General features: G+C 41.3%; 1 protein-coding gene and 1 pseudogene across 2 annotated transcripts in view; one reads left to right on the top strand and one right to left on the bottom strand.

The window, feature by feature from the left end:
* The window catches only part of LOC137342651 (polycomb protein SCMH1-like), a 154,989-nt gene extending 127,827 nt beyond the window's left edge, over positions 1–27,162 (bottom strand). For both annotated transcript variants that reach the window (XR_010967311.1, XM_068006704.1), the window contains exons 1-4: positions 27,079–27,162; positions 24,422–24,637; positions 13,488–13,561; positions 6,345–6,422 (exon numbers count right to left, since the gene is read on the bottom strand). Coding sequence is in view for 1 of the 2 variants with exons in the window: in XM_068006704.1 (XP_067862805.1) it covers positions 6,345–6,422; positions 13,488–13,512 (103 nt within the window). In the remaining variant the exon portion in view is untranslated. The remainder of the gene's footprint in view (positions 1–6,344; positions 6,423–13,487; positions 13,562–24,421; positions 24,638–27,078) is intronic.
* On the top strand, positions 15,113–15,494 carry LOC137342769 (large ribosomal subunit protein eL22 pseudogene; annotated as a pseudogene).
* Positions 27,163–27,669: the final 507 nt, after the last annotated feature.

Here is a 27,669-nt window from a genome sequence, read left to right as displayed (position 1 = left end):
CAAACACAGGGATCACACAGCCAACCAATCAACTCTATTACTAACACTGGCATTATGTGCTGAAACATGTTGGGTTTGGTGAAAGCATAGCTTTCACTGTATTGCTATTATTCAGTAAACTTCAAAGTTGGCTGACACATTATCCAATTGGCTAATTTTGTGTAGGATTAAAGACAAGAAAAAAAATCACTCCATCACTGAAATCAGAGTAGCCTCAAAAATGCCCAGCACAACCATCTGCATCACCAGCAAGTCTCTTTTCACAATAGCAAGCTACACAAGTAAAGAACCTACTTTTAGAAGCAATATTTATGCATTCTAGGTGTGTCCACTTTTCAGGAGTAAATTATGGATGTAGATCTGATCTTTCAGATGTCTAGCCAGAAAACTGACACAAGTAATGTCACAGGCTAGACTAAAGGTTTCCTCTCAGATATCAGCTCTCTTAGAGCAATGATACAGAACAGTTTAAAAGTTCCAGCAACAAATAGACATATTTTCTACATTGGACAGGGCCTTATAGTGCCTCAACACAATACTCAATTTCAATAGCCAAAGAGCACAATGGTATTATACAACTGTCACTTTCTCAGTGAATAACATTTTTTCTACCTCAGTTTTGAAGATAAAAATCAAAACTCATAAGGCAGCAGAGTCTTTTCTGGCTTGGATTGAATTTTTTCACATGGACAGTTAACATCTCTAGAATGACTTGTTTCAGAATCCAAATAGCTCTGAAAGGCCAAATCAAAACAAATGGGTTGCAAGACCATGGCTGTCATGATTGGAAGTTCATCTCAGAGTAAATGTGATTTCAACTGAAATCCAAAGCTAATTTGGGACTATAAACTCCTTTGCCTAGTATCAATCTGGCATGAAAATTTATCCTGCTGCTCTTGGGTTTCCTACGAGTAGGATACCAGCATCAGTGTAGTGTTAACACATCCCAGTGTGTGAAACCAGACTGGGCATTTGACTTCTCCAGAGTTTCTCAAACAAACAATGTCACAACCTGAGGCTCTTTGAATAATTGGGCAGAAGATATGATTAGTGAGTCAAACCACTATGACTACCAGTGCAAATAAATTTGTGGGAGGAAACAAAAGCATTGGGAATTTATTCTGAACAAAAGTTTTTTTTTAAGATTTTAAATAACTAAGGGAGTGACCAAAGTCAAGTACAGTTATTTAACTGTAAGCAGGGATGAAAAGACCACTAATGCTGTAAACCAGAAAACAAGAACAGGTCGCACACGTGAAAGAGAAATAGATTGAGGTTTCAGTGCAATGTTTTAAAAAGACCACAAAATTGCCTCAGACCTATTAACAGGCAAAATTATGACATCTATTCTGAAGAACAAGCTGAAGGAGAGTGTGATTAGTGTCATGTGAGATTGGGGGAGGGGGGGGGGAGGGGTCCAGGAGTGAGGACAAGGTGTCCATCAGAGTCCCACAAAAGGTCAGTTCTTCAGCCCTATTGTTTCTAATCTACTTCCATTCAGAGAGTGTAATTACTCTGGTTATTTCTTTTAACCAAAATGTATCCCCTCATTACCAGTTGAGCCCAGCTGAAGGTGTACACTAGCACATGACACTTTCATACTACACCAGAGAATTTTAAAGCATATAAATGGTATCAAACCCACAGACCAAGAAGCAGATTTTTTTTTTTAAAACTGACACTACCAACTTTATCACAGTGGCTTTCAAGCCACTTTCACCACATCACGGAGCTGGCAACTTAAACAAGGCATAGTGAGATCCGAATACACTATAACTAGGTTTGTTATAGTACATTCTATAACGAACTGCAAAAGGAAAACTGCCTTTCGCTTTTGTACAGACACATTCAGATGAGCCAAAGATCACATCAAGCTGTTCACTGGCAAAAGATCGGGATTTTCTGCAGTCAATGGACAGCTTGGCAACAGAAGCAAGGATTACGCAACAAGCTTTTCGACACCAGGTAACAGCAGCAAATCTCAGCATGGGTGAGTTAGTTGGAGCGATCAAATGTCCACAATGGCAAAAGCATCACAAGCAAATCAAAGGCTGGCTATAAAATGGTATGCTTATTTCACTGTGCGAGGTGCCAAAACTATGAAAAAAATTAAACGCCAACAAATAAAAATCATCTTTACCCCTAAATACTCAATTCCTTTGTCAACACAAACTAAGTGACCTGGCCCTATTTTTACCAGTTATTAAGTAGATTAATTTATTTATAAATTAAGCACAGCACATTATAAAACATATTTATTGGTGGCGCAATAGGCTGCACATTACTGAACCCACAAATGTTGGGTGGCTTTCATTAATGTTCTCCCTTTTTAAATCTATCATCTCTTAAATCTGTGTATTCATTACTTCTTTTGGGCGCCAATTGGTTTTCCGACACCTGGCACCATTTTAGCGCACAATTCGGCTGAGGTTTTGCTTGTAGTACAGAGTGTTCAATTTAAATCACTGGGATTCATTCTTCCGGGAGTTATACTTCTAGCTCCCGCATTTCCATTCATGCAAAAGTGCGGTATCAGATTACAAGCTGGGCTTGCGTGCTGAGCTGTTTTTCCCCACATAAAAGGACAGGTGATTTACCCTGAGCATTTACAGCGGCCAGTAAGACTTGCGGCTTTGCATCCACTCCACAAAAGGTTAAAGTTGCAGGTGTTCTTAGTCCAAAGGAAGACTGGAATTATTTTTGAAGATGTCATGTGGCTAGTTTTATATATGATGTGGAGATGCCGGTGATGGACTGGGGTGGACAAATGTAAGGAGTCGTACAACACCAGGTTATAGTCCAACAGCTTTATTTGATTTCAAATAAAGCTGTTGGACTATAACCTGGTGTTGTACGACTCCTTATAGTTTTATATAGGCACATGAACATTTTACATGTATGGATTGGGGGCACTGAAAGAGGCATTTGCTCAAAACTGAAACTGATAAAACTGGGCAAATGTTTGCCCTTGGACATCCTTACAGTAGAGCAGTAATGGCTCCTTGAAAGTCTCTGTAAAGTTTTGAAATTCTAATTGGATGGATTGACTGCAAATTATTTGCCAAATCCAAACCAATCAGAATTAAGGCAATTTAGTTCAATTTGAATTAAACTCTCAGGCTTCAAAAAAAAAACACTGCCTCTGCCCAATTCCAGGTGAGTATTACAGCATTTTCTGCAAAACTGACTAAGCCATTAAGAAATTTCAATTCCAACTTCAGATCATTTGGACAATTTAGTGCCAAATTCACAACAAACTTAGAACTTGTGTGTAAACTGGATGAGAGACTCCTGAGCACAAAGTGAAATCTGGTCTGTGGGTATCTCACAACAACTCCATCCAATTACAATTTCAAAACTTTAGAGACTTTCAAGGAGCCATTACTGCTCTACTGTAAGGGTGTCCAAGGGCAAACATTTGCCCAGTTTTATCAGTTTCAGTTTTGAGCAAATGCCTCTTTCAATGCCCCAATCCATACATGTAAAATGTCCATGTGCCTATATAAAACTAGCCACATGACATCTTCAAAAATAATTCCAGCTTGTCATCTTTCCTGTGACACTGATTTAATTCCATAATTTCCTTTTCTTTATTAATCTCGCATTTTTTTTTGTATTTAGAATTTATTTTTCCAAATCCAAACAACTCCTCCTGTTCTCTTTACTGATTCTGATCTCTTACTGATTCTATAAACAAACTAGTACTGGTTGAGGGGGAGGGGGAAATGGCAATGGTGAGATTTAAAAAAAGACAGCAAGGTGAAAATAAAGATAGACACAACTCAGAAGTCATAATTATAGTTAAAGGAGCACAATTATGGTTCAAGAAATTTTGTAGACAGGCTCAACTCCAGGAAAAATTAGCTCCAAAATATTAACTTCAAACTGCTATGCTGACTGTCAACAAAGTTCACACTGCAGCAAACGGGTTGCCTGCTGCAGTGTCAGTATTGCCATTATACGAACACACACACACACACTTAATTGGACCATCTTCATTTTCTGTTACAGAAAGTTGTGTTGCAGGGGGCAATGGTCATTAACCACAGACTACTTTATTGGTGACATCCCTCCGGTGCTAAGCAGGAACTGAAACTCTGCTCCCTAATACAGGAAATCTGGTTACATTTCAATATCAAGGTTTTCTGGGGAATAGAACTGGCTGTCCTCTGCAGCGACCCTGGTGGACTAATCGAGAGTGGAGAGAACAGAACAGGAAAAGACAACTCTAAATCAAGTGCATTAAGGGAAAGAGGTGGAGGTATTGCTCATGGGGGTGGGGGAAAGCCAGGAACATTGGAGACAAGCAATTATATAGTCCAATGTTACAAGAGCCTTTTTAGATCACATCAGCAATAACTAGGAAAAGGGAGAAAAAGAAAACAGAACTGAACAAATGGCAAAAAACAAAACATTACCAATTCCACAATACTAAAATGACATGACAGAAAAAAAAAAGAAAATCTAGGGAAAGGAAACATTGTTGGCCTGCAGACACCTCAGGCAGAAAAGCACAATCAAGTCTTCACATGAACAACATGACTGCACGGATGCTTGAAAGTGCTAAATGTTCATTTATGGTCAACTATCAATCTGACTCCTGAAAGAGGAAAATTTTGCCTTGTAAAATGTTTAAATTTTAAAAAGGAAACTCAAATATAACAACTGCTTTCCCACTGAACCAATGTCCAATAGGAATTATAGCGTTGAGATTGCTGTTCAAATTGATTCACTACTTGTTTGAATGTTTGTTTAAACAGACCAAATTTTGGCAGCATTTCTAAAATCCAACACATATTTAGTTTTATAGAAATTATTTATCCATCATAAACATTAACCTCAACATTGGATATACAGCTCTTCCTTTGCTGAACACTCAAATGTTTCAGCTGAAGCAGTTAGCATGTTAAAGGCGCTATATAAATGCAAGTCATTGTTATGATTTGGAAGTTCAACATTAACCATAGCTCAGTTAATTACAAGGTGCATTGCCTAGAAAATGAGATGGGTTTAAAATTTAATTTGTTTTAAGTCAAACCATCTGCCGAAAACCTACCAAACCAAATCCTTCTTCAATCCTACACTAATTCTTACCACTAACTAAATAAACAATTATCTTCACCACTCACCAAGGCAACTACAACTCAAGTAAATCCCCAACAGCAAAATATATGTAACTCTATACATGCAGACATACCTCATTCTAACAAACTTTTCATTATATTTTCCCCATTCCCAGCTGTTGATCCATAAAAAAGCGAAGAGGAACATAAATCGCAATAAAAAGGAAATAATGGCACTAACTATCTACTCTATAAATTTCTAATAAGGACTCACTGCACCTACTTTTTAAGTGAGACATTAAGGATCAAACTTATTTACAGCACTGAAGGTAAAGTACTGATAATATAAAGTACTCAGTCTCTGAGCGTCCCAGCACTTTTATGTTCAATAGCACGCACAGGGGTTGAACAGCTCCCTCAAGGAGTTCCAGAAACAGCCATTTTATCCGAGTGAAATTGTTCCAGAGATCAGCTAAAGGGACAGTCGTGGCACCAGCAATTATCGCTTGCCATGGAGCTGGTTTGTTTACGGCCCTATTGGGAACGGTCTCTTTAAATTTTTGAAATCAATCACTGCGCAAAAAAAAACTTTCAAGCGAACATGCCAATTATGATATTGAGTAGAGACAGCTTTAAAGTTGACCTCAATTGGTCTGTGTACAGACCAACTAAATAGCAATTAATGGGAGCCAGCTATGAACTTCCTGACATCAACAAGTCCCCAATTTAAATTGTCTTCACTTGTCAATGGTTTAAAATCGGTTAAACAAACACTATGGGACCCACAACGAACCAGTACTTCACCCTATGTAATGTTTTACTTTAATATTGTGTGTAAGCTAGCTTCTCCCCCCCCAAAAAAATGGAAGATCCAATGAGAGTTACATGCAGTGGTGAATTCCTAAATTATGTACAATACTGCTTGAAATTATGGAAATCCCAGTAGAAGGGGATAAAAATAATAAAATTGCACACACACAAAAGATTGTTAGAATTTCCAAGTGGGATGATCACACAGAAATGACCTATTCCTGATTTAGAAAGTCCTGTGCTGCTACAATGTTTGATGACAGGGTTATATGGCATTTCAGTCCCATGCAAAGTGAGATGCCAGCCTAGTTTTGTTCAAGCAGAACCCATTTCTGTTTGGCACCGTTCCTTCAAAAAGAAAAAAAATGCCACAAAGGAACTTTACTCAGGTCAACCCAATTGCTGGGTTACAATGCAGAAATAGCTTCTTAAATACTCAAGACAGCATTTCACTCAAGTCAAAGCATTTACCTTGATATGGAGATGGAGTATTTGATGGACGACCACTGCGAGCATACTTTTGCCTCCTTCCATCTTTCCAATCTATAACTAGAACAAAGAAAAAAAAAAAGGATTGGCTTACTATTCTCAGGACAATCATTGTTGTGTGTAATTTGTGCAGAAATGTGGCCAAACACAGTCCATATATCCACCTTTCACATGGAAGTGCGTGGGCCTCACTCAATAGATGGATAGAACAGACACGTTAATACATATGTATTTAATGATGAGTTCACTTCTATTCCAGAAAGTTGCAATGGGTGGACAGTGGAATGGGTAGCGATCTGGACATCATCTTGAAGGATACATGGAATTTTCTTTCTTAGACATGTTCCTCGAGAACATAATTAAGTTCTTAACAATTACAGTTGAAAAAGTATTCTATCAGACAACAGAATATTTGACTGCTTCCCTGATTCAAGTCACACTGCACTACATAACTATCCCATTTTGTTTGTCTGTAATATACACATATTAAAAAGAATGATTGCCTTTATACCTTAAATTCAAGAGAATGTCTCAAACAGTAGATGGAATTGTGTTAATACTCCTGTTGACAGATGTGCTCATATTTCAGACTTTGATGGGACATCAAACACTGCAGAAAACAATAGCATAAAACATTTCAATGAAGGATTCTCTAAGAGGTGGCCGGTATCTACTATGCTAGAATGCTGGACTCTCAAGCTGGACACTGAAGTTCAAATCTCAGACTTCACTGGCATTCAAACCAGGGTCTTCCTCAGGGAATTGGCTCGAGTCTTGAATGGGTTCTCTAAAGGGTAAAGAAAGAAGGGCGGGAAGGAAAACAGGATAAGGGAGTGAGATGGGAGCCTTCCCACTAGCAGCTTGGCTGACTAGCATTGTCTTTCCCAACCTGATCCATCCCGCCCTCTCAAGATAGTGTAGATTATATGGAACTAAACAGATGGGAGAAAGCTAAAGTATATAAAAATAAACTTTTAACCCTACCACGAGACAGGCCAGTTTCACTTAGAAAGAAATGATTTTACATTAAGAAGACTGGTAACTTGCCTAGCTGAATCTAACTAACTTGCCTGAGCATAAAACATTTTTCAGATGATGGTGGCAGCGGACAGTATTAATAGGGAATAAACAACAGATTGCAAACGCTATTAAAAATCTTTATAGTTTGATGAACAGCTTGTGACAACACAGCAACAGAATGCTGAGGAAACAAGATGAACTGTAAATCTATATACTGAATTCTGATGTAGGAAAACAAGCTCAGCTCAAATGTGCGTCTTCAAATAAGATCGATACAGTAACAGCAAGATTCCCACAAATCCACTTATTTTTTCCAGAATATTGAGTTACTTATATTTTTTTTAAACTAACCTATTCAAGACCACTATGCATTACGTTAGTGCTCTTATGCACTGCACCTTTGCTAGTGGCTGCACCTAGTCTGAGGAACACAAGTTCTACAGTGCTGATGATATAACTGGGCGGCTAATTTTCTCCCCTGAAGACATTGGCTCCTACTGGGCTGTGGTTTCATAGTCACTGGCAGCCCACCAGTACCTTGTCCAAGTGGCTCTGCTCCATGGTATAAGCCTGGATGATGACAGCACGCTGTTCCATCATGAATGAGTATCACAATCCTCGTCTCAAACACACTTTTGCAGCGAGAGTCACTAGATAGCCTTTAGAAATGTGGACCCTGGCTGATGTTCTTTACCTTCTCCTAGCAGAGGGCCCATTCTCGACTCTCGACAGCCACCCCAGCTGAGATCAGCAAACTCAGCACAAACTGGGAGGCTACTTTTCCTATTGGTGGAGTGTTACATTAATGTCCTTAATCTTAGACGAATCCAAAAATCATGTGTTTGGTGCTCGCAAAGGTTTCCATTTGTAAAAGAAATTTCGAACTCTCTCTTCCTCCAAAAGGCTGTAGATGCTAGGACAACTGCAGCTTTCAAGACGGAGATAGATAGATTTTTGTTAAGTAAGGGTATCAAGGGATATAGAGCAAAGGCAGGAAAATGGAGTTGAGGTGCAGATCAGCCATGATCTAATTGAATGGTCCGAGAGGGTGAATGGCCGACTCCTGTTCCCAATGTCACTATGTTATTAAAGAATGAGACATGTTGAGTTTCTGGGAAAATTAACAGCACAGGATTGAATGTCGGTTATGCAGGGACCAGGCTAGTCAGAAACAGCATTCCAGTGTCTGGCTGGTTCTGAAGAGGGTACCCTGCAAGGAGGCAAATGCACATCTCATTTGGATGGTTCTCTAACACCCTTTATAGAGCGCTACATTAAACATCAACTGTTACATGAAAATATGAGACAGCTGGCATTATATAAATACTTTCAGACAGAAATATTGCCAGTAATACTCATTAAACTGCTCAAAAGGCTGAATTCTGCTGAGCATTCCAGTGAGCAATGTGTTCAAATTAGATCAACAATGACTAAATCAAGGTTTAAAACAGTTGAATGCTCAAAAAACTGAATGCAGAAAAGCACTGTGCACTTGAGTCCTTCAAGACAATTAATTTAATCCAAAAGGTTATTGTCACTGCAAGGAAAATGGATTCCAAATACTCATTTAGAACTCATTCTCGTACTGAGATTGCATATAAATACCAAAGCATTATTTCCCAAAAAGCTGGACAGGATTCCTGAAAGCTTCACTGTTTACTTATATTTATACCAACCACATAATTAACTTTCCCCTTCCTGCCCCACTTTTATTCATTTAAAAAGTGAGAATCCATGTACCATTCTGGAGCCGAGAAGGTTGGTATGTTGTTCCCAGCCACTCCAGCACACACAGGTCCAGCCCAGGGTGACCCACCTTTCAGCTGCTCTTCCCAGCCTGCTGAGAAGCAGCTCCTGTCTGACCTGTCCCTTCCCTCACACAGCCTTCCACCGATAAGGCTCAATGCATTTAATCAGGAATCAAACCTTTGTTCTACCACTAAGGGGGTCATTTCAAACCCCAAGAACAAGTGGATTGGGGGCGGGTGGGAGTTGATAATAGTTGGGTTTTTTTGGGTCGCAACCGCAAAATTTTCAAACTTTGCGTTCCTAGTGGGAAGCCTGTACTTTTACGCGCCGACGTTAAACCCGGAAATAAAGCTGGGTTGCGGTCGCGACCCAAAAAACAAACTATTTTCAACTCCCACCCGCCCCCAACCCAACCGTTCTTGGGGTTTAAAATCACCCTCCAAGTGCCCAGGGGGAAAAGAGTTGAGATACTCTTTTTTTTAAAAAAAAAATTAATTATAGATTAGGAATAATAAACATGGCTAGTGTTAATGGGCACCAAGAGGATTTTATTTTCTTACATTTTTGTGCTCACCAAGGGATGTTAATGCTGGGAACCGGAACACTTTCCACTTCAGGCTTCCAGGGCAGGAGCTTTCAACTTCAGTGGGGGTGCAAAACAGGGGGGGGGGGGGGGGGGGGAGGGGGGTGGCGGTGGAATGACCGCCCATTATATACCCAGCACAATTTCCCTATCCAGTGCAGTCAATTGAAGGGAAAATCAGGCAGTGTGCACAAGGGCTGGCTGATCTGCTTTCACCCGTGTGACACTCCTGCCGAAGTTGAAAGTTCTGTCCCTGGTGTCCACATCAAGCACTCCCAGATCAGGTCACATATAAATGCAGAGTTAAGCTCCCTCGACTCTGCCCCATTTCAGAAGACCATCTCCATTGCACCAGTGAGGCATTATTTTCCACTTTCCACACCAACTGTCCTCATGCCTGTCCGAGTAACATTGCCGTTTAAATTGGAGGCAGTTTTATGCTGTAGGTCCATGCCCATTAGGAACAGGATTGATACTGCCAAGCCATTACACACAAGAACTTTAAAGCCAACAGGCAGAAGAGACATTGGCCCCATCAGTCTGGGCTGCATTAGTCCAGGTCCCAGAGCTAAAGGTCAATGTTTAACCCACTGCCTAAAGGATGGCATTTTCAAATCCAGCAGAGGTAACTAGGGTCCAGGACTCCCCCATTTTTATTTGAGAAATTTGACTGAGCGTGCAATTTGAAGGGCATCATCCTCAGTATCAGTATATCTGCCACGATCAGCAATCTATAATATCAGACATATAGAATTCCTTACATTGCTATGCTTTGTTCAAACGTCATTTGTTCATGGGGTCAGCATTTCCATTATAAAAGTCAGGAGAAAGCAAAACTTATCTTTTATATAACACCTTTCACGTCCTCAGGATGTCTCAAAAGTGCTTCACAGCCAATGAATCACTGGAACAGTGACCGATGTTTTGTAGGCAATTGCACATAGCAAGATCCCACAAATAGCAACGAGATGATTCACCCCCTGCCCGCTGAGCTCATCTGGTCCAACAGACTCACCTCCTACTCCCTTGACCTCATTTCTACTAAACTGCTGACCACCCAACTTTCTTGCCTGGCCCCCATACTAGCTGACATTGAAAATAATTCTTTCTCCTCAGCAGTAACCCCATCCCTTTCAAAACTACCAATGCTCCCCTCAAAAATCCCACCCTCAACCCCTCTGTCCTTGCGAACTACCGCCCCATCGCCAACCTCCCTTTCCACTCCAAAGTCCTTGAACGTATCATCACTTCCCAAATCCATGCCATCTCTCCCACAACTCTGTTTGAATCTCTCCAATAAAAAGTTTCCACCCCTCCCACAGGAGGGAAATAGCCCTAACCAAAATCACAAACATCTTCTGTGACTGTGACCATGGTGCATTATCCGTCACTGACCTCTCTACAGCCTTTGACATGGTTGCCCACATCATCCTCCACCAATATCTCTCCTCTACTGTGGGACTGCCCTCACTTGATTGCACTTTTACCTATCTCAAGTCAGAGTATCTCCAGCAATGGCTTCGACTCCAGTCCTCGCACCATTACCTCTACAGTCCCAGACCAATCCCTGGTCCCCATCTCTTCCTCATTTATATGCAGCCCTTTGGCGACATTATTGGCAGACATGAAGTCAGATTCCATACGTACATGATAACTCCTGGTTCGACCTCTCTTAACCTCTCAACTGCCTCAGTGCTATCAGACAGCTGGTCAGATATCCAGTCTTGGAAGAGCTGCAATTTCCTCCAGCTAAAATTGGGAAGACCAAAGCAGTTGGTCCCCACCACAAACTCTATATTTGCCAACTACTCCATTCCCTACCTGGCCACCGTCTCAGACTAAGCTAGATTGTTCACAACCTCAGGGTCCTGTTTGACCTCGAGCTGAGCTTCTGACTCCATATCCTCCCCGTCACAAATACTGCCTACTTCTTCCTCCAGTAACATCACTTCCCTCTGGCCCTACTTCAGCCCATCTTGCTGTGAAACCCTCATCTGAAGGCGTCTTGGTCACCTTCAGACTAAACCATTCCAATGCTCTTCTGGCCGACCTCCCATCCTTCACCTTATAACTTTCAGTTCATCCAAAACTCTGCTGCCTGCATCCAATCCCAAACCAAATCCCTCTGGCCCATCACCATTGTCCCTGCTGACCTAGATTAGCTCTCAGTCTTCCGATTTAATTCTCATCCTCCAGTTTAAATTCCTTCATAGCCTCACCCCTCCCTTTCTCTAACCTCCCTTCAGCCCTACAACCCCACTCTCAAACTCATCGTTCCTGCGCTTCTGGTTTCTTGGGCCTCCCTTCTCTTTGCCCCACCATTGGTGGCTGTGCCTTCAGCCACCTAGGCCTCGTGCTCTGGAATTGCCACTCCAAACTCCTCTGCGTCATCACCTCCCTCTCTTCTTTTAAGACCCTCCTTAAAACCCAGCGCTTTGACCAAACTTTTGGTCATCCCTCCTAAAACCCCCTTCTTTGGTTTGGCATCCTTTTTTTTTAAATTACACATCTATGTAGTGCTTTGGGGTGTTTTTCTCTGTTAATGTCATTATATAAATGCAAGTGGTCATTGAATGACCAGTTAATTTGCTTTGGTTGTGTTACTTGAGCGATGCATGTTGGCAAGGACACATTGAGAACTCCCTGCTCTTCTTTGAACAAGTGCCTTGCATTCTTTTATGTCCAGTTGAGCAGGCAGGGCCTTAGTTTAATACCTCACCCAAAAGTAAGCAAATCCAAAAATGCAGCTGAAGTGCCAGCCCAGATTAGGTGCCTTGGAACAAGACTTGACTCCAGAAACTGCAAACTCTGGAGATGAGGATACCAATATTGAGCCAAGCTTACACTTAGAAACATCAAATCCAGTGCAATAGTTTACATCGAGAGTATAACCTGTGTATGCCTGCTTTTCCATGTAAATACCCTCAAAATAATTCTCCACTTAACTCCTTGTATCCTCCAAACTTCAAGTGTATTAGTCTCCCCTTAGAAAGCCTAGCAGACACCATGAAGAAAACAAAGAAAGAAATCACCCATTTAAAAAAAAGTGTTATTAAGTATGAGATTTTAATTTTGTAGAAAACAAGGTTTTAGACTTCTTTAAATTCTAACAGAAACCAAAAGTTATTTTCTTGGTTACTGGCCCATAATCGGTAAATATAGAAAACTACTGGTCCATCATATACACATAAGCAATGGTTTAATTCATGGCCTGCGTAATAGTTAAATGCTTTGCTTCCATCTTTCCCCCATATTGTAATCTTACTTTTTCTGCTTTCCCATTCCCTCTTTATTATTCCTTTAGATCAATATTATATTACTTTGACGACAATTTAAAACAAAACACAAAATCTTAACAGATACATTTCTCTTCCCTCCTCCACCATAAGATACGCTTTGGGCCAGTGCATCCATTAGTCTGACTTCTAATAGCCAGTTTTCTGCCATCCTGTAGAATGTTTGAACTCTGCTTAGATTGTAATGCTTCTAAAGCCCAGCAAGAACAAGAAGCAGAGAAGCAGTAGGCCCCTCCCCCGATACTTCCACACATTGCACCTTACCAGTAGCATCATTTTTCTTTTCCCAAATTGGGGACTGAGCACTTCATTACATGGGATTCTGGGACTTTTACCAGCGTTTTGAGAGTCTCATTCTGCAATTCTGTCCATTTTTCTGTGAAAACTGTAAGCCTGCGGCCTTGCCAATCAATTGGCTTAGCAACAATTAAACTGGTAAAGGGGAAATTTTCGTTTTAGCAGATTGCCAGCACTCACCTTTTTGAGGTCCCGGCTTTCTCATTTTAGAGAAATATACTGTTGATATATTCAAATCAGCTTGGATCGGGATCCTGCAAAGAGAAAAAGAAAGCACACAGGATTACAAAACAAACTAGAACATCAAATGAATTGGGCTTCAAATCCCGACCATTTACATGGGCAAAAGTCAAGAACTAAACTGTAGGACATATGAAAATAAAACATACCTGCCCTTGAGCTAAGGTAGGAAAGAAGAAAGCTGAAGCTATTTGGAGACGTGGTCATTACTGATTCTTAGCCAAACCAAAAGTATAGATACGAGAAGTTGCTGCATAAAACTACTGAATTGCGATTCAACACATTGACAAGATTTTGCACTATCAAGTCCATGGGTGAAATTGGACATGGGCAGGGATGAAAAACAAGCAGGCCATTTGCCAACCATTATAGGACATGCTGACATTCAGCTCTATTAAATTCAATGGAACAGAGTAACAGGTGTTAAAATTGGATAGAATACTAGAGCCTGATATTTAGTTGCTTCCAACCTTTAATCAGAGATTCCCTGCACTCACACACACATACACACACACACACACACACCCTTGCTAAACTCTCCTACAAAAAGGAAACGAGTGTCTCCAATTGATACCCACCACCTGAATACAATTAACATCATGGCGGCACGTATAACAGGCAATCAATAAGATACCACCTGGCTCACGTTCATGAGGAAGGATATCGTTGCCATGGAGGGCATGCAACGAAGGTTGACCAGACTAATTCCTGGGATGGCAGGACTGACGTACGAGGAGAGATTGGGTCGACTAGGCCTATATTCACTAGAGTTTAGAAGAATGAGAGGTGATCTCATCGAAACATATAAAATTCTAACAGGACCAGACAGACTAGATGCAGGGAGGATGTTACCGATGGCTGGGAAGTCCAGAACCGGGGGTCACAGTCTCAGGATACGGGGTATGCCATTTAGAACCGAGATGAGGAGAAATTTCTTCACTCAGAGGGTGGTGAACCTGTGGAATTCTCTCCCACAGAAGGCAGTGGAGGTTGAGTCATTAAATATATTCAAGAAGGAGATAGATATATTTCTTAATGCTAAAGGGATCAAGGGATATGGGGAAAAAGCGGGAACAGGGTACTGAGTTAGACGATCAGCCATGATCATTTTGAATGGCGGAGCAGGCCCGAAGGGCCGAATGGCCTACTCTTGCTCCTATTTTCTATGTTTCTATGTCCCCGCCCAATTTCACCCCTCATATGCCCAATCATCTTAACCAATGTTTTTTTGTTGAGAAACCACAAAATAGTTCTTTTTAAACTAAAACTGGATTTGATAAAGTGAATTTAAAAAGTAGTTATATAGCTTTATCACACTGTTGAATATCTTAAAATTCAGTTGTCAGGAAGGAAAAAATTCTTGAATTTCATGCCCTCAAGATTTCTTTCTGAAATAAATGGTCAGCTTGGCTCAATGGTAGGACTCTCGCTCTGAGTCAGAAGGCCATGAGTGCAGGCCCCACTCCAGAGGCTTGAGCACATAATCCAGGCTGCGACTTCTGTGAAGTACTGCTTTGTCAGAGGCGCGCCGCCACCTCCTTCTCTCTCTGCCACCTTGTGCAGACATGGTTCCAGCGAAGAAGCTTCTGCCAAGAGGCGAGAAAAAGCAGGTGCTGAAGTTTACCTTGGACTGCACACATCCGGTGGAAGACGGCATCATGGATGCCTCCAACTTTGAACAGTTCCTGCAGGAACACATCAAAGTGAATGGTAAACCTGGGAACCCAGGCAATGTGATGATTAAGAGGAACAAGAGTAAGGTCACCGTTACCTCTGAGGTTTCATTCCCAAAGAGGTACCTGAAATATCTAACCAAGAAGTACCTCAAGAAGAATAACCTGCGTGACTGACTTCACATAGTTGCAAACAGCAAAGAGAGCTCCGAGCTCCGGTACTTCCAGATTAATCAGGATGAAGAAGGAGGAGGAGGATGAAGATGAAGATTAATCCTAAGGATGGTCTGGACTTTTGTACAAATTATCTTCAATAAAGAGAAAAGGAAAAACAAAAAGGTGCCGCATTTCAGATGAGATGTTGAACCAAGAGGTTAAGGTAGATCTAAAAGCACTACTGAATCAAGACCACGGGAGTTCTCTCGATATCTCGGCCAAATCTGGTCAGTCATCTCTGTGGGACCTGCTACGTGGACATTGGCTGCTATGATTGGCCACATGACATCAGTGATAGCACTTCAAAAGGTGATGAATCAACTGTGAAGCCCTTTGGGACACCCCGAGGGCATAAAAGGTACTGTATAAATGCAAATTCACTCTTCAATAAAGTTACAAGGAATTTTAGATTAATCTGGAGTGTCCACCTACATGAAGAAAATGGTCAGCACACACTGCACACATCAGGCACTGGATATTGTACTACCCCCAGGACAGCATCGCCTATGATTTCATCATAAAATTCTGAAAGGTCTCAATGAGAGGATGGCTAGGTATTATCCATTTTATTAGAAACCCCCAAGTGTAGTTTCATCATTGCAAAATTAGGGCAACCTCCACCCATCACTACCTTTAACACTTACTGAACACACAGCTACGACAGCAGACAGGGGCAGGCATGCTGCTGGATTTAATATTTTTTATTTTCACACTTAATAAGAAAGGAAGTCAACACTTTCAAAACATCACCCTGTAACAGGAAAAAAAGGATCAATTTTCACAGCACCTTTCAAAAAGCAGAACCAGCAGCTCAGTGGATAAATGTATCACACAATGTGGCACTGAACCACACACACACCTGGCGAGTGCCAGCTTCAATTCCTGGTCTGTATTGTTAGTTGATCTCAGTCAAGGCAGCATTCCAGACACTCACCTGGCCTTAATGTCCCATGTTGGGCCAGAGAGGTAAAAAAGAATGTCAGATCGTTCACTCCTGATCACTATCCAGTGAATGTACTGGAAAAGAACAGGCTCAAGTTCAAAAGTGATGCTCCTCACAGTCGAATAATCTGGTGAAACTCACTGTCCAAGCTCAAACGTGAGGAATGGTGCATTTGGTGAGGTACTACAAGGCTGCCACAACACATGAATCCATATCTCGGAAGGTAGGTCTCCAATACTGCCAGCCTCTCAGGGGTCACCACCTTTATACTGAGCAGTGCAGGCAATGAGAGAACTGCCGACCCCTGTCTACGGCACTCTTCCAATGTAAATATAACTATTTACCAGAGATAGTTTGGGAAATCTATAACGAGTGCAATAGGAGTGAAAGCAACATTTAATTGCTACAGGGAACACTTGGTCAAGGAGCCCACAAGACCAGGGATATTATTGGACCTGATAGTTAGTAAATAAGCAAGAAATGGTAGAGGAGTTCAGAATCAGAGAACATCTTGGCAACAGCAACCACAATTTGCCAGAAGTTAAGTTTGCCCTCATGATAGAAAAGAGAATAGAGACTCCATCCCTCTCCCGGGCCACTGTGCTGAACCAGACAGGGCACAATCTTGGCATCCTATTTGACCCGGAGATGAGCTTCCAACCACATATCCGCTCCATCACCAAGACCATCTATTTCCACCTCCGTAACATCATCCATCACCGCTCCTGCCTCAGCTCATCTGCTGCTGAGACCCTCATCCATGCCTTTGTTACCTCTAGACTTGACTATACCAATGCTCTCCTGGCCGGCCTCCCATCTTCCACCCTCCATAAACTTGAGCTCATCCAAATCTCTGCTGCCCGTAACCTAACTCGCACCAAGTACGGTTCTCCCATCACCGCTGTGCTCACTGCCTCAGTTTTAAATTCCCATCCTTGTTTTCAAATCCCTCCATATCTCTGTAACCTCCTCCAACCCTCCGAGATCTCTGCGCTCCTCCAATTCTTGCCTCTTGTGCATCACCGATTTTAATCGCTCCACCGTTGGCAGCCGTGCCTTCTGCTGCCTAGACCCTAAGCTCTGGAATTCCCTCCTTAACCCTCTCTGCCTCTCTCTCCTCCTTTAAGATGCTCCTTAAAACCTGCCTCCTGGACCAAGCTTTTGTTCACCAGTTCTAATATCTCTTCATGTGGCTCGGTATCAAATTTTGTTTGAAAATCGCTCCTGTGAAGCGCCTTGGGATATTTTACCATGTTAAAGGCGCTATATAAATGCAAGTTGGTTGTTGTTTAGAAAGACAGAATCCAAGTGTGATGAGCGGTGATGGGGGGAAGCGTGAACAACTACGATACACAGAGTATGGAACTGATGCATACTATTAACAGAAAACAGATCGCTATGGACAACAATGGAACTAATGTGGACAATAGGGGCTAAAGAAAATTGTTACTAATGTCTAAAGCCAAGGGTAGCAAAGTGAACCAAGGCGAATAAAGAGACAACATAAAAGATGTATAGAAACTGGTCAGGAAAGCAGGGAACATTAAAAGTGTCAAGCAATTCTACAAACATATTTGCAGGAGGCAGGTGAAAAAGGAAATGGTGGGTTCATTGAATGATCCTAAAAGGCAACATGATATCAAGCTACTAATAGATTGCGAATATACTGAACAAAGTCTTTTCTGTGTTCCCAGAGGAGACCCTGGGCAGTGTCCCCAGCACAGAAGTTGAATTTCCAGAGAGGGGAGGCAGAAAAACTACTAAAATAAATAGAAATTTCAGATAATGCAGTCACTGATAGGCTAGGACAGTTCAAGGATGGCAAGGCACCAGGCTTGGATGCACTTCATACAAGGGTACTCTATAAAGTATTTAGATCTAATCTATCTGTGCACCTTCCCCAGGCTAAACTTGAGCCTACGTGCCCACATTCTGGAGTTCGGCAGAGGGTGATGAAAATGTGCAATGGATTACCCCGGGAGGGCAGACAGTGTAGAAACCTTTCAGGGAGAACTGGATGAATATTTGAGGGGAATGAGCAATTGATAGAGATATATAAGATAGCAAATGGTGTGGAAAAGGTTAATCCTGAATATTACTTTAAATTAGACAGTGGGAACAGGACAAGAGGACACAGGTTCAAACTCGTAAAAGGTAACTTTAGGCTTGACAGCAGGAGGTTCTTCCTCATGCAGAGACTGATCAACATTTGGAATGGCAGAGGAGTGGAGATGAAAACCCTGAAATCATTTAAGAAATAATTAGATGCAGCAATGGGGAGAGACTCGAGTTGCTCTGAATGAATGAATGAAGATATGCCAACAGACCTTACTCATCCGTAATTATTTTGTAATCTGTTATTAGTTTGTTGTACCAGTCAAATGGATTGCAGAATTTTTTCCCAACCCTGTATTTTCCTACGTAACAATGGAATATATTTCAGGGACATATAACTGAGAATTTGGGTTGAAATTCCTTACATGCTTCATACAAGAGTAGAACAATGTTTGCATAGAGCAGCAGAATGCAAAAAGGCAGAAAGCAAACTAATTAGCTCCATCACGGTCTGTTATTTTGAACCTGTGTTTTCAGACACTCCAGCTATTAGGAAGTAATTCAGTGCACAGGGACTGCTTTTGAAGTTCAACCGACAGCTTAATATAAGAGTTTTTTTTAAAAAAAGGAATACATTCTTTCTCCTCCCCACACTAATAAAACATGACAGTGTGTACACACAAATACACTAGTGGCCATCTATCTGATAGGCAATGCTCAATGTGTAACACAATTGCATGCTTCTGGGGTTAGTGCAAGACAGCAGTCACTGGCATAAAAGGTGGAATTCTGATATTGTCTGTATTTGTATTCCCCCCACCCCCCACTTTAAATGTTGATGGTATTACTGCGTGGCAAAAAAAAGTTACCAACAGATGGAGACTGGTACACAGGGCACAAGTCTCTATTTGAGTGTCGCTCTACTGGCAACGCATAGTAAATATAAAAGCACCATCAGGTTTCAGTAAAGTATGATGATGGACATGTACTATATCCACCCCAGCATTAAAATTATAGATGTGTCCTTACATACTTGAGTTGTTTCTCCATTTTGTTCCATAAAGGGTGAAGGACTCGTGGTTAAGTGTCTATCTCTGGTAGGGATAGTGAAGGGAGCAATTTGAAGTAATGCAATAACATTAAACTGTATTAGCTGAAGTGCAATTTTTAACCTATTGTTACCAATACACCAAATAAGCAGTGACAACACTGTATTGAATTCAATGGGCATGACAAAATAGTCCACACACAAGGATGGATTGAAATGCCTAGCTCAAAATTTTCCCCCCAAATTGCTATGTTTTTAAAAATACACAGGCTTTGAAATTATGCAGTAGAATAATTGCATACGAATGCTCAACACGTTGACCTGAAATTCCTCTCTCTGCTATATTAGCAAGTCTTTAACCAATTTTAAAATAAAATTGGTTAACGCCTTCTCCAAAATAGCATTGGGAGGATTTCAGAGGAACACATTAAGCACCAGTACACAATAAAGTAATTTCAAGATCATTACCTTTTTTGATGGAGGGATTAATATTGATCACACACAGCTCGTGAATTACCATTCCCACCACCACTGCCACACACCCTAGATTCCTGACAATCAGAATCAAATACCAATGATCAAACAGCAGAAAGCAGTGGTTCGAGAACATAAACTGCATATTACCAAATACCAATGCCTGTAGGAAAACAATTAGAGAATAATAGATAGCAAGGGGCAATTACAAGGCATTATGTCAAGGAGGATTTGCCAAACCAGGAGAACAAACTGAGTGGTTAATCGTCTGATTCCCAAATTCAGATTGCAGCCTTAACACTTCTACATAAACACTTTTTACAAAAAAAATGGAATTTGTTTCACTCCTTCCTCATTAATTTGGATTTAGTGAAGTTACTGTGAACGCCAACAGCTACTACACTTGGTGGGGTTGATTTGTGAGGGCACCTGAATTGATACGAAAATTAATGATTGCGACATTATCACAGTTTGACTATTTACACATTATCAGAAAATAGTCCATAGTCATACAGGGCAGGATTTTCCACCGGACGTACGCCAGCTTTCTGGAGTGATTCCAATGGATCGGGTTGGGGAAGCAGGCGGAGAATTGCTGCTCCAGCTCTCTACCCCTTCCAGGATTTTTTTCCATTAGTGCTGGGGGGAGGGGACATTTATTCAAATAGCATCTATTCAAATAAAGGCAGAGGTATCCAAAGGGAATGCAAATAACAGGAATATCCCATCTAATGTATTTGCTGTCATTTGAGCCCTAGCAATACTGGATGCAAAGAACAACTCTCAACATCCAGCATTGTATGACTTGGGGAGAGTGGAGGGAGATGTTCTCTGTACACTGCAAATGACTGTCTTCCTTTTTCATTATACCTTCCATCCTAAATGTGACAGAAATATGCATGTAGACAGGTGTGATCGACGAAATGCACACTAAACATTATTATTGTATACTAGTCCATGTCCTGTGACATTGCATACATGGAGTCAAGACCAAGTGCAGTCTTCAGGTGAAGCAGGGTTACAGGGCAGGGGATAATCAGACAGAGTTTAATCCATATTTTAAATTCGTACATTGTCCTTATTTTTATATTTCCATCATAAATTGCTACATCCACTTTTATAATTGAAATTGTCTATAGAAACTTATCATACTACATTCTCCTGCCAGCAGTGGCACCGCAGTGCTACCACTTTGTAAAGGAATTTTTGACAGTGCACAGACCCAGGGGCCCGGAAACTGCTGGAAAAATAATGTACACAGTGCTCACCATTATTCGTGCATACAAAACCCAGCAACTTGTAGCGAGGAAGAGATATGCCATGAGGTGCGAATCGTCACAAACTGCTGGATAATTCGCACCGCTCTGCCGTTAGCCTCGCAAAAACAGGAACTCGCTGTCTACCACCCCGTGCGTCAAGAAATCGCTGGATTTATGCCGGAAATACGAATGAATCTCACCGCAGATATTTAGGGCTGGTATTTGATGTCACAAGGACCCTGTTAATGACGTGATTTATGGTCTTGACGTGTAACTCAACCTTGGGAGGGTCAGAAAGGGAACAATTGAAACTGTGGAGTCTCACTCCAGCAGGTAGTAAATTGTTCCTAGAGGTTTTTTCAATTTTTTCTTTTCTGTCTCTTTTTTCCCCTCTGTTAATCCAATCTTTCTTTATCTTTATGTATTTAATTCACCCTATTTCCTTCTCTAGCCTTAAAATTTAATTGGTACGGGAAATAGACCATTAGACCCGACATTCAGGAGGTCCCAACTGCTCCCGTTATCAATTTGCATTTCCAGCTATTTGCAGGGTAAAAATAATACAATCTGAAGGGTGAGGTAAAAATATCCACTTCATGGCACTCAACACGAGGTGCACCAATCCAGCAACTTCAGGGCCAAGATTTTTAATATTAGAATTGATTAACTTTATGTGCATAATAATGTGCAGTTTACATTAACATTCTTAATGCAGAGAATATTGATGCAGAAAATGTTAATTAATTTATAGTAGAGTCTAACCAAATATTACTTAGCTACTTCCATCAAAGCAAAACAGTCATATAACTAATATATTAGCCAGTAAAATGGTATGAAGATAAAACATTATGGTGCATGTCATCACATATGGTTTCAGGTCTAGCATCATAATCTGCAGTACGTCCTATTTTAGCTACATCAACCCTAGCCCGTCACATTCGATGTCACAGCTGCACTTACTACAACTGACATATAATGTTAACAAAAGGAAGTTTATGTTCAGAAATATCTGGGAGTTAAAGGCTCAGGGGCCTCTTGATAGCCATCAATTGTTTATGGCATCAGATCCTTTAACTGAAGATCTTTTACAGCCCTGTAACAATTCCTTATGTATTGATTATTCTATAGATTTTTATTGTACTGTAACTATAAAAACAGCCTTTCTCCAAACAAGTTACACTTTACTGAAGTATACTTTATATCTACTCTCACGTGCATATTCCTGATACATGTGCAAACAAGCTGGACTAATGCCAGCTTATAGTGTGGGCTGTCCAAATAAGTCTTCATGCACTCTGTGACTTTCTAACAAGCCAGTTATTCTATACATGAGGCAAGAGATGAGAGACCAACCCCAAGAGGTAATCGCCTGCTGCTCTGACTTCACACAGGCTGTAAAATAACCAAATTCAACACGAAGCAAAGTTTGAAAACCTCCCAGTGGACCAATTAGTAATTCTTAAAAACTTAATTTTTAATCTTTTTCTTAAGAGTTGTTAAGCAAGCGACTGCCCAACAACAAAACATGATCAGCATTAGATATGTTTGCGTAAAGCTCACAAGCATGAAAATGTAGAGCTCCATTTTCGCTAGTCAAAGAGGGACACAGAAGTTGACAATGTAACAGGAGCTTGCCAGCACCTCATCTTTCTAAATAAGTAACAGTGTCATAACTATAGTAATGTGCCTGTAGTATAACAATGCCTTAATTCCCTCTGACTAAAGTTCCACATTCTCACTTTGTACGTGTCAATCAATCTGAACCACCTTACATTTATATAGCATCTTTAACATAGAAAACGTCCCAAAGTGCTTCACGACTGAGAAACAAATTCTGAGCAGCAGTACGAGAATCAACAGAAGTATGGTTGAACAGATAGATTTTAACAAGGTTTTTAAGGTGAGGGGAGAGGTAGTAAGGTAAAGGGGTTTAGACAGAAAGTGTGAGACACAGAGCGTACAAGAGATCCAAAGGAAATAAAAAATCAAGTCAGCTGAAGTCTCTGCCAATGAAGGTGAAATGGAGAAGGGAAGAGGAACAGAAGGTTAGAACTGGGCTACCAAAAGGCACAGGAAGGGCACAAGGTTGGAGGCAGTTACAAAGGTAGGTTGGGGCAAGGTTGTAGAGGGATTTGTAGATGGGGACAACAATTTTGATTTCATGGCATTTGGGGGGGGGGGGGGGGGGGGGGGGGAGAAAAAAAAGAGGAAGAAAAGACAAGGAGTCAATGGAGGTTATGAATGATGGGCAAGTGGACTTAGAATGAGACGGTGTGAGCAGCAGTGCTTTGTACGAGCTGAAGTTTGCGGAGGCATGAGTTCAGGAGTCTGTCAAGGAATGCTTTGGAGAAGCTCAGAAGTAACAAAAGATGAGGGTATCAATGACAGTGCAAGCGAGGGGGCGCAGAGGAGAGAGATGTTGCAGAAATGGGTGCTCTTCAGAGATGGACAGGATTTGAGATTTGAAGCTCGGCTCTGGGTCAAAGAGGACACAAAGGTTGTGTATGTTGGTTCAACATAAGGGAGCAGATGGGGAGAGGGATGGAGTTGGTGGCAAGGGTCTAGAGTTTTTGGTGGGAGAACAACAATTAAATCCTACCACTGCTCTTACCTCACACTGCTCACTTCCAACATTACTGCTATTTTATTTTACATTAAATTTAAAATGTATCTCTAAACTTAAACAATAGAAACAACTAGAAACCACCAAATTAAAACATTTGAGGGGGAAAATTTTCTCTGTTCATTATCAGTCGTAAAATCATAAACATATTTGTAATTTTACTACAAAAAGCACACTAAGGAAGTTGTCCCTTCAAAACTTACTTTGCATTACTTGGAGTAAAGTGAGTTGTCAAACCAGCACTTTATTCACCACCCAAGCTATTATTAACAGTGAGAGAGGAAACTTACAGGGCAGTCCTGATAGGGACCATTAAAACTTGTGGGAAATTAGTTGTAAACTTAATAGGCATTAAGTATCAGGTTACAGGTGAAGCAGTAAAAGCTGAAAAACAAAGTCTATAGAAAAGTAATCCAGAGAACAGTCAAATGTTTATCCATGGAGAAAGAATCTCATGGAATGGACTTGACATTTGTGATATAAGAGATTAAGTGACACTGTGTGTAACTGGTTCTGGTTATAGCCTCAACGTTTCTGACCTGACTGTTTAACAAAGTAGGTTGACAAAGACCTAATACTGTACCTTCAAAAGGTCTGTGTTTTTGTGAAGGCCAAATTGTTTGGGATTTAATACTGGTCTGCATACACTTAGATTTCAGTCCTCATTAAAGCTCTGAAAGCTGCAATATCCTTTTCCCAGACATTCATCAATTCCAGGTAATCCTCAAGTTCAAATCTAATTAGTGATCTCGACGAACAGCATGCCTTAGGATCGGGAGCTCTCAGGAGACAAATATATCTGAAATTAAAAAAGAAAACAACACTTTTAAAGAAGGAAAGGATTCAGATAAATCAGATGTAAACTAAGGAACTACATATCTTCACATCGCACATTTCAATGTATCAATTTAGAAGACCTGACAAAAGAGATACTGAATGACAGTTATTTCCTGATCTCCCCCCCCCCCCCCCCAACCCAACCCCAAAGACATCCTATAACACAAAATATTCCCCAATTCAGAGGGTGAACAAACCTACTCCTGCCGCTCTCTAATTGACTGGTACAACATGCAAGAGGCTCTTCACCCTCCAATATTTTCACTCTCTCAGAGGAGATCTGGCCAACCCCCATTCTGCACCTTCCCTGCCTAGCTGGTCCCGCTCAGGATGGAAAATGACCACGTGGGAAATGGTGGGCATGTGAAGCTCTGTGTGATCACACCATACTACCGAACAGGATGATGTAAATTTAAACTGTCTTTAAACTGTTTAGGAGATGGCAACAAGACAGTTACAATGTTAGAAGATTTTTAATTGTAAACAATTTTACAACACCAAGTTATAGTCCAGCAATTTTATTTTAAATTCAATTTAAAATAAAATTGCTGGACTATAACTTGGTGTTGTAAAATTGTTTACAATTGTCAACCCCAGTCCATCACCGGCATCTCCACAAGAAGATTTTTATACAGAGTATTTGAAAAAAAAACAACTGCATTTCTTCTGCACTGAACTGAATATCTGGGATAAATCTTTAACCTATTGCCAAGCAGCAGATTATAACCAGTTTACAATATAAAGCGAGTAACTCAAATCACAATGGCAAAGGTTGTATCAAAATATATTGACACACAATCCTGTGACGTAACTTAAAAAAAAGGCTGACGTACACGAATCCATTCACACGTGGCTTGAGCCTGTAAATACCGCTTCAATGGAAGAGTTCCAGAATTGGTGCATTTTTTGAAATGTTTTTCAGTCTTCTGAAGGGTATGTGCCCTTTGAAAAACTGAAGTTTTAATTTGGCTAATAATCCCCAGCTGGACGCTGGAGGCAGCAGGAGCGAATGCTTAAGTGGCACTCCACAAATGTAGAAAATTGTGGAGTAAAAGCATTCTGCAGATGAAAGCATTCTGTTACCTTTGTTGGGGAGGAGGGGGATGAATCAGGGCATCTGCTTATTAACCAGCTTAAAAGGTTAGCCAGACCAACTCTACCCAGACAGTGTTGGGTAACTCTGGGCGCGCAGAGATAACGTTCGTCAAGCCAAAGAAAACTTTTCGCCGCCTAAAACTGCCACGATCTCAAAACTAGTCGTAACGCGGAGACAACTGGTCAAAATTTGCTGTCAAAAAGTCGCGATCGATCGGTTTAAAACTGACTAAGTTCATAAAAAAAAAACGATACAAGGACCTGCCTGCCCAGTTTAACACACTTCGTAAACACGTCCGATTTCGAGTTCTCCCAAGGAATAAAAACACGCACCAGTGCCCGCTCCAATTATTTTGTATACACTTGACGCGGTTTTGCAGGCGAGTCTTTACAAAGCACAATAACTGCTGCAAATCACAACTAAAACGATAACCCAGTGTTTATGTTATCCTGTATGAATACGACGGACCCGCCAGCTATTCAGTCCCAGATTTGCAAGAATTTCTGACGCTTCGAGCCCGCTTGTTTGGAACATCCCGTGGTCAAAGTATATACCAAGGATTTTATGTATTCTGAATCGCTAACTACGATTCTTTTGGCAGGAGCTACTCTCTCAGTTTCACTCCACCTGCTTTTGATGTACCTTTTTAAAAAAAAAATTTAAAAATCGTTGCCCCCCGACAGCACACACATATCTACTGAAGCCTGTGATCATACACATTTGCAAGTCACTTTGCCTAGCAATCCTGCGAAGAGGAGGGGGGGGGGGAAAAAAACGCACACAATATATAATATATATAAATGCAAACTGTGCGCTCCCTCCCCGGTCGCATGCCACGGGGAACCAGAGCTTTGATTGATGGCTGATGTTAATTTCATCATCGGTAACCTACAAGGCCCCTCTAACAAACGGGGGGGGCGGGGGGAGAAAGAGAGCCATCAGCAGCAGCACACAATGAACTGAAAATAATACGAGCAACACAAACAGCCCGTACTTTGAGGAGGGGGGCAATGCTTAAAGATGCATGCAGCACCATAGTGCAGCAGCCCCGTTGTGAGAGTGCAAAGGCTCCCGGAGAGCGTCCAGCACCGCGCACACGCACACATTGGATACATTGCATTGGATACAAAGCGCAAGGGGATACATCCAGCCTAGTTACAAAATATCCAGCGCGACTGGGGCTGTGCTCCTCCTTTAAAAGCCTGTGCTTTTGTTTCCCCCTCTTGTTTGCAAAAGGGGGGTCGGTGGGCTATTTCAGCTCCGGTGATTTCCCCCCATCCCCATCTCCGCGGGGATCCGGTACTTACTTTTTCCAATAGAGGTTTTTTTTTCTTCCTCTCCCCCCCTCTGGCGTGTCTCAAAGCTTAGATTTCAATCAGTCTCCGCCATATTTGAGGACTGCGCAGTGAAGGAGGAGAGAGGGAGAGAGAGAGACCCCCATTTGGATGTGACTCTTAAAGTACAAACACTGACACTGCACGACCCCTACTGATCAAAGCAAGGAAGCGCCCAGTAGACTGCGAAAGGGGCAAAGGCGGCGATTGCTCCCGCAAACCTTATGACACAGGAGCCCGGAATCAAAGCCATTTAACTGCAATTCGGGCATTTTTCATAAAGGTTTTGTGCAGGCATCGATTATTTGGTTCTGCCGCCTCTAAGACGTCATTGTATGAGGGTCAAAAGGCCATTCTGACATCAGTTGTGTGACCCTTTTAGAGTTGAAATGTCTGTTTTGTTATCATGACGAGGAGTTTGGAGATAAATCAAGTTTTAAAATATGTTCTTATGTAATTGGAGAGCTTTTAGCCAGGTGAAGTTTCCAATATAGGAAAAAAAACTTGCTTTTATATTGTGCCTTATCAGGTATCAGAAACATCCCAAAGTGTTTCACATACAAT

The sequence above is a fragment of the Heptranchias perlo genome, chromosome 26, assembly GCF_035084215.1.
Source record: "Heptranchias perlo isolate sHepPer1 chromosome 26, sHepPer1.hap1, whole genome shotgun sequence".
NCBI classification, from domain to species: Eukaryota; Metazoa; Chordata; class Chondrichthyes; order Hexanchiformes; family Hexanchidae; genus Heptranchias; species Heptranchias perlo.
This window is presented reverse-complemented; position numbering and strand designations above follow the sequence as displayed.